General features: G+C 48.3%; 1 protein-coding gene across 1 annotated transcript; it reads left to right on the top strand.

The window, feature by feature from the left end:
• Nucleotides 1–2,818: 2,818 nt before the first annotated feature.
• Slc46a2 (solute carrier family 46 member 2) lies at nucleotides 2,819–10,428 on the top strand. The gene is made up of 4 exons (XM_051166409.1): nucleotides 2,819–4,063; nucleotides 5,394–5,477; nucleotides 6,078–6,234; nucleotides 10,294–10,428. Exons 1-4 carry the CDS (start codon nucleotides 2,929–2,931, stop codon nucleotides 10,349–10,351), a joined length of 1,434 nt encoding a protein of 477 aa, XP_051022366.1. The 5' UTR covers nucleotides 2,819–2,928; the 3' UTR covers nucleotides 10,352–10,428.
• Nucleotides 10,429–10,943: the final 515 nt, after the last annotated feature.

Here is a 10,943-nt window from a genome sequence, read left to right as displayed (position 1 = left end):
GTTGGTAGAGAGCCTGCCTCGTATGCACAAAGCTCTGGTTCCATCCCCCGCACCACACAAGCCCAATATGCTCCCTATAATTCCATCAAGGGGTAGAAGCAGGAGGACCAGAAGAACTTCAAGGGAGACCCTTGGCATCATAGTAACTCTGAGGCTAGCCTATGCTAACATGAGATCACGGACTAGTTAGTATGCCTTTATTCATATAGGAAATAAGAAGCCTAACCTTTTCTCTTTCGTGAAGCTAGTTATGAGCTACAGATTAGATTCCCAAGCAATCCTCGTAGCTGACGTGCAAGGCAGTGGGATTTGTTCCATCAGTAGTGCTTTAGGAGTGGAGAGAAGGCGTTTCCAGAAAATCTGGAAATAAGCAAATTAAGACAGTCTGAGAACAGTGCTAAATTTTAATGTGGCAGAGGGTTAAGGCTCAACTTCCTAGCAGCCTGGGACACATAAGACAGCCAGGAGTGACTTCAGTTGGGCCCAGCATTTAGAGATGGGAGAGAGTAGGAACATGAGGAAAATAGAATCCAAGCTACAGTAGTCTAAATTGAGGTAGACTTTATCCAGCCTGAGACTAGCTCCAGACCAGAAGATTCCGTTCTCAAGCCTGGAGGACCCGAGGCTGGCTAGCATCAAGCTTCTCCTGGGTCTCCTAGGAATCTCTCAGAAGTTCTTTACATTTCACAAGAGGAAGGAAAGAGCCGAGAACCCATAAAGCCCGTCAGAGGTTGGGGAAGGTCTCCTCCTGCCTCCTTTGATCAAATGGCTGGAGCGGTCCCTCTGGTTGTACCTTCGCTGATTGCTGAACTCCGGGACTGCCACCAACCCTGGAGTTTCAGCCATGCACGGGGGCAGGTTGCTGGGTTGCTTGCCTTGGAATCTTAGGAATGGAGGAGGAGAGTCAGGCATGGGTTGGTTAAAAAAAAAACCAAAAAACAAAAAACAAAACAAACAAACAAAAAAAAAACAGGCTAAGTAAGGTAAGGGAGAAGGAGAAACACAGGCTGGGAGCCAGACCTTCAAGGCGCATCTCTCAACGGTAGACTGGCTACATCTTTCTCTTTGCAGAACTCAGAGTTGTCTGGTTCTGGGTACAGAAGAACCTGAGGTGGTGACAAGAAGTAGATAAGACACCCCACTTAAAAACTACCAAAAGGGGCACAGAGTTACACAAGAGCTGCCTGGGGCTTAATCCCTCCCCACTGTGGCAGCACATTAGTCATCGGGCCTTTTAGACTCTCCCAGGCAGGCTTGTGTGTCTTTTTTGTAACTTTGAATTCATGCCAGCCGTGTGATTATAACTATGTCTGGGTTGAAGATGGAGAGACAAGAATACAGGCTGGGCAATTTAAAAAAAAAACTATTCATGTGGAAGAGAAAGCCCTTGGTGGCTTGTTTTTGTTGTTGTTTGAGGGGTGTTTTGTTTGGTTTGGTTTGGTTTTTCTTTTGGTTTTTATATTTTTGTTTTTCAAGAGAAGGTTTCTCTGTTATCACCTTGGCTGTCCTGGAACTCACTCTGTAGTTCAGGCTGCCCTGGAACGAATAAAGACCCACCTACATCTGCCTCCCAAGTGCTGGGATTAAAGGTGTGTGCTGCCACCACCACCACCCAGCTTCTTTGGTGTATTTTAATCCCTGCATCACCCTGACCCTCATTCCAGAAGCATGTATTTGAAGGAGAAAGCAAGGGGCTGGGCAAGCAGACATCGAAGGCCAGGTTAGACAGGAATGACGTCATGGGACAGGAAGAGCAACTATTAGGAAGCAGAGAGGTTCTCTGCTCTTGTCTTTACTCAGAGGAACCCACTGTGTTTATTAAGCTCTACCACACCCTGCTGGGGCTGGGGCATCGGGGACTGGGAGCTGAGACTGGAGCCCCACAGGAAAGGCCAGTCAATAAAGATGCCTAAAGTAGGCTCTTCTCTGAGAGGCCTCTGGCCTGAAGGAGCTGCCACTGAGTTAACTTCTTTGAAAGTTTGTGCTACTAGCTTCTTACAAATCGATCCTTGTTGTTGTTTTTAATTAATGTGTGTGTGTGTGTGTGTGTGTGTGTGTGTGTGTGTGTTGTTCCTGTGCCACAGTATGCAGATGAATATCAAGGACTCTCTCCTTCCATGATTTGGGTCCCAGGGACTGACCGATGGCCACAAGGCTTGGTAGCAGCACTGTTATCTCTTGAGCCATCTTTTATGTTCCTTTGTGAGTTTTTGTTTTGTTTTGGTTTATTTGTTTTGTTTTGTTTTTTGAGACAGGGTCTCTTGTAGCCAACTCTCTATGTAGCTGAGGATGACCTTGAATTTCTGATCCTTCTGCCTCTGCTTCGAGAGTGCTGGGACCGCAGGCATGTTCCAGCCTTGCTGGCTTCCGTGGTGCTGAAGTTAGAACCCAGAGCTTTGTGGACACAAGAGTCCTGTTAGCTTCAACAAAGAAAACTTGCCACCTCAGTTACCTCAAACAGAAGCCTAGGCATCGGAGCCCTGCTCAAACCCGCCTCCAGAAGAGGAAGAATCTGGAAACGTTCCCTGGGTGGGTCCCAGAGCTCGCTTACCTGGGTTTCAGCCCTTTTTGGTCCTAAGCAGTCAGTAGAAGGCAGGTTGTAAGGCCAGCTCTAGGTGCCCGAGGAGGGAGCCAAAGTTTGCGAGTACTCCCCAGTACTCCCGAGTACTTTTGGCCCTGAGGCTTCTCTGGGCGGTCTCCAGCTTGCTAAGCCAGACCCACGTGGAGATAGAGGCGGAGCACTGCTTTTTCTGACCGGAGGAGGAGGGGCAGCCAAGTTAGTCCCTTGGCAGCTAAACTGCTGCTGTCACACAAGCGCCTCAGCTCTTCTCCCAAGGCAAGCACCTGAAACCGCACTCTCTGGGACTGAGTCCTGGCCTTCTGTAAGCAGCCAAATTTGGGAGCCCTGTCTCCTATCACACTGGTCACATGGGTCCCGGGGTCACCTGCCCATGGGGCAGCCGGCTTTCTGGCTTCCAGGTGAGGACGTGGATCGAGCCTGTGGTGGCTTCAACCCAGGTGGCCAGCTCCCTCTACGATGCAGGACTACTCCTAGTAGTGAAGGAGTCTTTCGCATCCGGGGATGGAGGCGCTTCTAATAATAGTGCCAGCTACTCGCTCAGGGGGCATCAGGAGGACCAACAACAGAAGGCCGTCTCCAATTTCTACATCATCTACAACCTCGTGGTGGGCCTGACGCCCCTGCTGTCTGCCTATGGACTGGGCTGGCTCAGTGACCGCTACCACCGCAAGATCTCTATCTGCACGTCGATGCTGGGTTTCCTGCTGTCCCGCACTGGACTCCTGCTCAAAGTGATGCTGAACTGGCCGGTGGAGGTGATGTACGGAGCAGTGGCGCTCAACGGGCTATGCGGGGGTTTCTCCGCTTATTGGTCCGGGGCCATGGCACTGGGATCCCTGAGCTGCTCTGAAGGTCGTCGCTCCTTGCGCCTCATGCTCATCGATTTGGTCCTGGGTTTAGCCGGGTTCTGTGGGAGCATGACCTCGGGGCATCTCTTCAAGCAGATGGTTGGGCACTCGGCGCATGGCCTCCTATTAACTTCATGCAGCGTGGGCTGTGCGGGGTTTGCCCTTTTCTACAGTCTCTTTGTGCTGAAGGTCCCTGAGTCTGGGTCCAAGCCCAACAAGGTGCACCCTACCGTAGATACTGTGTCTGGCATGGTGGGCACCTATCGAACTCTGGATCCGGATCAACAAGACAAGCAGGATGTACCAGGGACCCCTCCAACTCCTGGGAAAGGGAGGACTTCCCGAAACATTGTTGTCCTGCTATTTGTGGGTGCCCTCGTCTATGACGTGGCCCTTGTGGGCACAGTAGATATCATGGGCCTTTTTGTGCTAAAGGAGCCTCTCAGTTGGAACCAAGTGCAGCTGGGCTACGGGATGGCTTCTGGATACATGGTCGTCATCACCAGCTTCTTGGGTGTCTTCGTCTTCTCCCGCTGTTTCCAGGACACCACGATGATCATAATTGGGATGGTTTCCTTTGGGTCTGGAGCCCTTCTCATGGCCTTTGTAAAGAAGACGTACATGTACTTCATTGGTAAGTCTGGGGCTTGAGGAAGCAGGGCACTGCTGCCCCTCTGTGTCATAGTCTGATGCCAAGGGACAGTGTGGTCTAGGAGCCCCAGTTCAGTACCAGGACTGAACTTGCTGTCTAGGGAGTACAAGGGAGATAGGAAGAGGCTTATCTGTATTGTGCTGGGCATTTTCCTGTATGGCTGACCGAATCTTGCCACAGTGGTACCCATGGCTCTGGGTCAAGGAGATGTGGTCCATGGACCTTGGAGTCAGTATGGAAGGCACAGTCCTTCACCTAAGCACAGTCCTTAGGTGAAGATGGGTTTGAAGTTCACTTAAAATGTAGTACATTTTACATTTGTATTTATTTAATCAGACCGTGGAGATGTGCATGCTATAGTGCACCTGTGAAGGTCAGAGGACAACATGGCTGAGTTTATTTTCTCTTTCCACCGCATGAACTCCAAAAATTGAACTTGGGTTCTCAAATTTGGCAGCTCACGCCTTTACCTGCTAAAGAGGACTGCTCCAGTCCTCTCCTCTCTAGCTTTAAAGAGATAAGACATACCAAAAACAAACAAACAAACAAACAAAAATTCCCTTCATCATCTAGGACCAAATAGGGCTTTTCAGCAATGCACAAAATTTCTCAATAACTGGCTCCTACAACCAATGGAATGCTTTCCTACAAGACAGTGGGGTGAGGCTTCCCCGGGGTACAGAGGTCAGATACCCCAAGCAGAAAGCTCTAGACTCTCACCACAACAGAACTTTCTGCAGCCATGGAGTGGCTTCCAACTGTCAAGGCAACGTCCACTGGCCATAGGTGGCTATTGAGCATTTGCTACGTGGCTGGTTCAATGGAAGAACAGAGGCTTACTTCATGTTACCTTACGTAGGCTTCATGTGCCTAATAGCTAACAACTTGGAAAAGAAGATTCTAGATAGTTATCAGAACTGCCCCCAGGCCATACACCTCCAAGAGACAGCTAGCAAAATGGCAAGGTAACCTGGCATCCATTCCCAGAAAGCCTTGTAAAAGAAAGCTTTGTACAAAGGACAGCGTGCCCCTCTCTCCAGCCCTTTTCACGCTCCCCCCTCTCCTCTACCTGACCTACCCCCATCTCACTCACTCTGCTTTTGGCCTTAGGGAGGAGCAGCAGCTGAATCGGGGAAGCCCATTCTGGAATGTCGAGGGATTCAGAGTCTGGCTCACTCAGTTTCACGCCTCCAGGCCAAGGCCGTGGGGACCAGTGGGGAAAGAGAGGCTGGAAGGGGAAGCCTCTGCTTTGTTCTAATCCTCTGGGTCAAAGCTGGATTCAAATGAGAAGTGTTCTTATGATCTGTTGCAGCCCGAGCCATCATGATGTTTGCACTTATCCCCACCACAACCATCCGATCGGCCATGTCCAAACTCATAAAGGACTCTTCCTATGGTGAGCGAAAGGACCCTCTCAGGATGTCCGGCCCAGACTGTCGCAACTGCTCAGCTTGCGGCACAGACTTTCAGAAGACCCGAGAGTGGGGCTGGGGAAGAGAGCTCACTTGCTAAAGTGCTTGCGTGAGGTCCTGAGATTGGATTTCCAGCACTCATAAAATGCTGGTGGGAAACGCATGCCTGTAATTCCAGGGCTGGGAGGCCGAGGATCCCTGGAACTTTATGCCTAGTTCCAGCCTTCCTATGAGCACATATGAACACACACATACATATACACATGCACACACAAGCACACACACACACAGAGACAGAGACAGAGAGAGTCAGTTCTAGAAGAATCCTCAAACTCATAAGGAACATACTTGTTTCTATCTAGGACAAAAGGAATGGAAAAATAAGGGTGGGGGAAAAAAACTTACAAAGCCAGAGGCAAAGGAAGATATTTTGGGAAGATTCCTCTAGATGCACACAGGATGCCCGTGAACTAAGCCTTGAAGACTGAAAAGGAGTCCTTAGGAGAGTGAAGGGGTCTCCTGGAGCTCCCCAGAGGCCAGGTAGGCACAAGAGCACGTCTGCTGATAACCTGTCTCTCCTGCAGGGAAGGTATTCGTCACACTGCAGCTATGTCTAACCCTGACCGGGGTGGTGACATCCACCATATATAACAAGATCTACCAGCTCACCCTGGACAAATTCAGCGGCACCTGCTTCATCCTCTCCTCCATACTCTCCTTCTTGGCTACTGTCCCAATTGGGTAAGACAGAAACTGTCTGCTGTGTGGGTTGAGCCCTGGTGCTTAGGTCAATCACAGACTTTTTTTTTTTTAATTATAAACTTTATCATAAAGAAGTTCCTTCAAACTGATAGTCTAGCAATCTCTAAATCATAGCAAAAAATAGACAGCTCCAGAAATCTGGAAGGTTCTGGTGAGATGATTTACTTCTAAGTGCTTCGTATACTTTCTTACCGTTGGAGGCTAGGTTAGAAACTTGCATAAGCCATTCTGACCTCTTTAGTTTCTATCATTTTAGGCAAGAGTTATCCAGCTTGTCCCTTGCAAGGACTGTTTCTTCTCTGTGCTTTGAAAGGACTCGGTGGCCCTTGCACAGTGTGAGCCTCACAAAGCCTTAGGCAACGAGCCTTTGACCTCTTCCAGTGGGAGACTGTCTCAGTTGTGAAACCAGAGCACTCAGCTCCAGGCTAGCACAGGCAGGAGGAGGACTCAGCAGTGAAGAGGAGGCACCTGCTCCAAGGCACTATCCCAGAGGTCAACAGAATGAGAAGAAAGCTAGGGTTAGTTATGGCTTTACTAGAAATGAGTGTGAACCCCAAAGGTAGGTAGGTGTGTGTGTTGGGTGTGTGTGTGTTGGGTGTGTGTGTGTGTGTGTGTGTGTGTGTGTGTGTGTGTGTGTGTGTGTGTGTGTGTGTGTGTTTTAAACTTAATAAGGAGACACTTTATTTTTAAAGAATTTTTATTATTTTTACTTAATGTTCACAAGTGTTTTGTCTGCATGTCTGTGCACTGTGTGTGTGCAGTACCCACAGAGGCCAGAAGAGGGAGCTGGGGGGTCCTCCAAAACTGAAGTTAAAGATGGTTGTGAGCAGCCATCTGGGTGCTAGGAAGCCAACCCAAGTCTTTTGTAAGAGCAGCAAGTGTTCCTCCTCCTCTTATTTTTAGTTCATAGAACACATCCCAACCACTGTTTCCCCCTCCCTCCACCCTTCCCATGCCCTCCCCAATCTCCCTTCTCCCCAAGACCCACTGCTCCTCTGTTTTTCTTCAGAAAAGAGCAGGACACCCAGTGATATCAACTGAACATGGTCAGTAAGTGCTCTCAACCGCTAAACCATCCCCTGGACCAAAGAAGCCCAATTTTTTGTTTGTTGTTTATTTGAGAGATGGCCTTGCTATGAAGCTCAGGCCAACTTCAAACTTGCATCTTCCTGCCTCAGTTGCCTATGTACTGGGATTACATGTGTGTGCCCATATATATATATATATCCAGTAGGAGCCACATTTTAAGACAGAAAAGGTGGGCTGAGGGTGTTGTTTAATGGGTACAGCATTTGCTTAGAATGCACAAACCTCAGCTTCCGTCATATAATCCAGAGTGGTGGCACACATCCGTAATCCTAGCACTCAGGACGTAGAGGCTGGAGGGTCAGAAGTTCAATGTCATCATGAACTTGAGTTTTGCCCATACTATATGAGACCCTGTCTCCAAAAAAAGGGGGGGTGGTGGTGGTGAAATTCATTATAATAATATATCTGGTACCCAAATATCTCAACATGTAATCAGCGTACAGGTCAGGCAATAGAGATGTTTTACTTTGTAAATTGACCGAATCTTTGAAATCCAGCCATGTATTGTTATCCTTACAGTAAATTCTATTTTGTAGTCACATTTTAAGTGGTCAGTAGCCACATGTCCCTGCCACTGAATTACAGCTCTCTCATGTAGTAGTGGGAAGCTAGCTAGCAGTAAGAGACATGAAGCTTTCAGGACAACCACAGAACATGCCGTACCGGACAAGAGAGTTGACAGTCTTCCTCTTAGAGGTACCTGCCTGGTTACTGGGCAGCACTAGGAGCAGCTGTATTGCTGGCAGGAGAGTAGATGACACCTGAAGATGGAGTGAAAGGGCGCTGTGATGAGGCCTCTTCTGGATCCTCGTGTCATATCATAATAGAGGTCTCTGCCAGGCCTCCTGGGACGGGCGCCATCGGTCATTAAGGCTGTTTGCTTTATTTATTAGTTGAGGAAATTAAGACATAAAAATCAAACAAGTGGGGATTCTTAGCCAACTATAGAGGCCCATGGCCAAGACTCATGTCCTAGGATGTGAGGACTGAACCAGAATTGTCTAGGACTTTCCAACCTTAGACCCTTCCATTGGATGCTGGCTGGTTGGGCTGACTTGGTGAGAGCTGGCAGGCAGTACACATGCTTCAGGGAGTCACAACTCCCTGGTGAACCGTGTAATGGGTTAATAGTTTCATCCAAGTAACCAATCCCATTTCACTGGAGGTCTACAAAGTCTTTCTAACCCAAATAAACACTCAAAAACAATAATAGGGAACAAGTCTAACTTGCCACTGTAGGTCATAAAGTTATGACTGCTCTTCTTTACATAAACAGCTGGAAGCTAAGCAAGTATGTGTGAGGGTCTGCTGCTGCTCAACCCCTTTTCCTACCCTGCACACCACACACACATACACAAGCACACATACACATCCATGCACATACACACGCATGCACACACATACATGCACACACAAGCACATGTACACCATACACTAGCACACACATGTGTATACACAGACATATACATACGTCCACACACAAGTGTGTATCATGCACTGGCACACACATGTACACACACACATGTACTCACAGGTGTTCTGTGTTGCATAGAGACAATATGATCCACCAGAAGAGAATGATTCACTTTCTTCAACCTCTGTATGTACTTAGGTGAATTCATATTCTATCTCCATCCTAGGCTTTAAAAAAAATGGCACTAGCAAACGTGTTAAATACTTTTTCTTTTCTCTTCTTTCTTTTTTATTTTTTTGTTTTTTGTTTGTTTGTTTGTTTTGTTTTTTGTTTTTGTTTTGTTTTGTTTTTTGAGACAGGGTTTCTCTGGTTTCTCTGTGTAGCCCTGGCTATCCTGGACTCACTTTGTAGACCAGACTGGCCTTGAACTAACAAAGATCTGCCTGCCTCTGCCTCCCAAGTGCTGGGATTAAAGGTGCTTGCTACCACGCCCAGCTGTGTTAAGTACTTCATATATGATAATTAATAAAGACTCGATAGATGAGAAAACAAAAACTCTCCCTTTACCTTGATCTAAATTAGTCTTGCTTAAGCTCCTGTATTTTTTCCTTCATGGCACACTAGTTGGTGACCATGATTGTTGGTCTGTTTAATATACTTGCCACCAGACTGTAGGCTTACAGAGGACAGAGACCACAGCTATGTGGCTCCCCATGTGTCCACTGGGTCCAGCAGAGAGCTCAGCACCTAAGAAGTATTCCAGAAGGATTTGTCTAATGAACAAATGCTTTGTCAGAAAGCTGTGGCACCCGAGGCTGGGCTGTAGCAAAAAAATTGGTAGAGAGCTTGGCTGCCATGAAGCCCTGACCTCAGTCCCCTGCTCCTCAATCCCCTGCTCCTCATAAACCAGGCATGGTGGGCCATCCCATAATCCCAGCTCTAGAAGGTGAAGGCAGGAGGATCAGAAGAAGTTCCAGGCCAGCCCTAGCCTAGGCTTCCAGTCTAGACAATAAGGATGATTTGGGGCTATGAAGATGATGTGATAACATGCTTGCTGTGTAAGCCTGAAGATGTGAGTTCGGATCCCCGGCACCCATGTAAAAGCAACTGCAACCCTGGTGTGTGTGTGTGTGTGCTAGGGACGGGGTGTGGACAAGGTCTTCAGAGGTCACTGGTGACTGACAGCTAACTCTGCTTGGGATCAGTGAAGCTTAACCTTGCTATTTGAGATATTCATGAGAACTCATCACTAGGCAAGAGTGAGAGGCAAAGAGATGCTAGGAAGATGGGGCAGCTGTCCAGTTCACGGTGTTACCAGAGACAGGGAGAAGTTCATGATCCCAGGACTGGAAGGAGTCTGGAGAGTTCTCTGGAGCCAACCTTCTCACTCAGTAATGCCCAGGTGTACAATGGCACCAACCTCTCTCTCCATCCGTGAGAAAGAGGGATGACCCAGGCAAAGGTGAGGAGGAAAAGCAATCCCCTTTGCCTCAATCCAGGTCTCTTTTTGTAATTCTCTTTTGTAAATCTTACAGCATTGTGGCCTACAAACAAGCCCTGAGGAAGCAACAAGGAGAGAGCACAGAGAAATGAAGCAACTGAAAACACCAGCGTTGACCAGGTTCTGCCCATGAAACCCAAGTCCCAGCCTTCCAATGACCGGCTGTGGCTCCAGGGTCCCTGGTGGGAGGGGAAATCACTTGCTGGGTATTGGAGGAAATTTCCTAATTCTCAGATGCCTCTGCCAGGCAGGGTCTGAGTGTACCAGCCGCTTGCACAGGCATCCTAGGTCCTACAGGGGTTTGGGCTCCATTCAGCCCCTTTCTTCCATCACTGTCTCAAAGGGCTCCAACGGAGGGATACCGAGTCACACGGGCACTGTGCAACAAGTTCTATGGAAGCCTTGACTAAAGCCCGCATTTCACCAGCCCAAGGGGATTGAACATGGAATGGACATTACGTAAAAAGGGACAACAGTTTTGTCTGCATGACAAATAGTTTTCAAGCTAACATAAAATCCTGGGGGCTGGGGGGGGGGGGGGAGAGGAATGAGTTTTCTTGGTAGAGCTTTCCTCAGCTGGAAGGAAACAGCAATGAAGTACAGGACAGTGCTACATTTGTTGCTTTTAGGAAGCTGCAGCTCAGTTTGGTGGAGTGCTTGCTTGGCATACACAACGCCCTGGCT

Source organism: Acomys russatus, chromosome 2 (assembly GCF_903995435.1).
Source record: "Acomys russatus chromosome 2, mAcoRus1.1, whole genome shotgun sequence".
In the NCBI taxonomy this organism is placed as follows: domain Eukaryota; kingdom Metazoa; phylum Chordata; class Mammalia; order Rodentia; family Muridae; genus Acomys; species Acomys russatus.
The sequence above is the reverse complement of the archived record's forward strand: the minus strand, read 5'-3'. Positions and strand labels throughout refer to the sequence as shown.

Excerpts from the sequence above, each read along its gene's own strand:
- Slc46a2 (XM_051166409.1), top strand. The coding sequence starts at position 2,929 with ATGGGTCCCGGGGTCACCTGCCCATGGGGCAGCCGGCTTTCTGGCTTC. Across the intron at positions 4,064-5,393 it reads GACGTACATGTACTTCATTG|CCCGAGCCATCATGATGTTT; the intron begins GTAAGTCTGGGG and ends GATCTGTTGCAG. Across the intron at positions 5,478-6,077 it reads CATAAAGGACTCTTCCTATG|GGAAGGTATTCGTCACACTG; the intron begins GTGAGCGAAAGG and ends TCTCTCCTGCAG.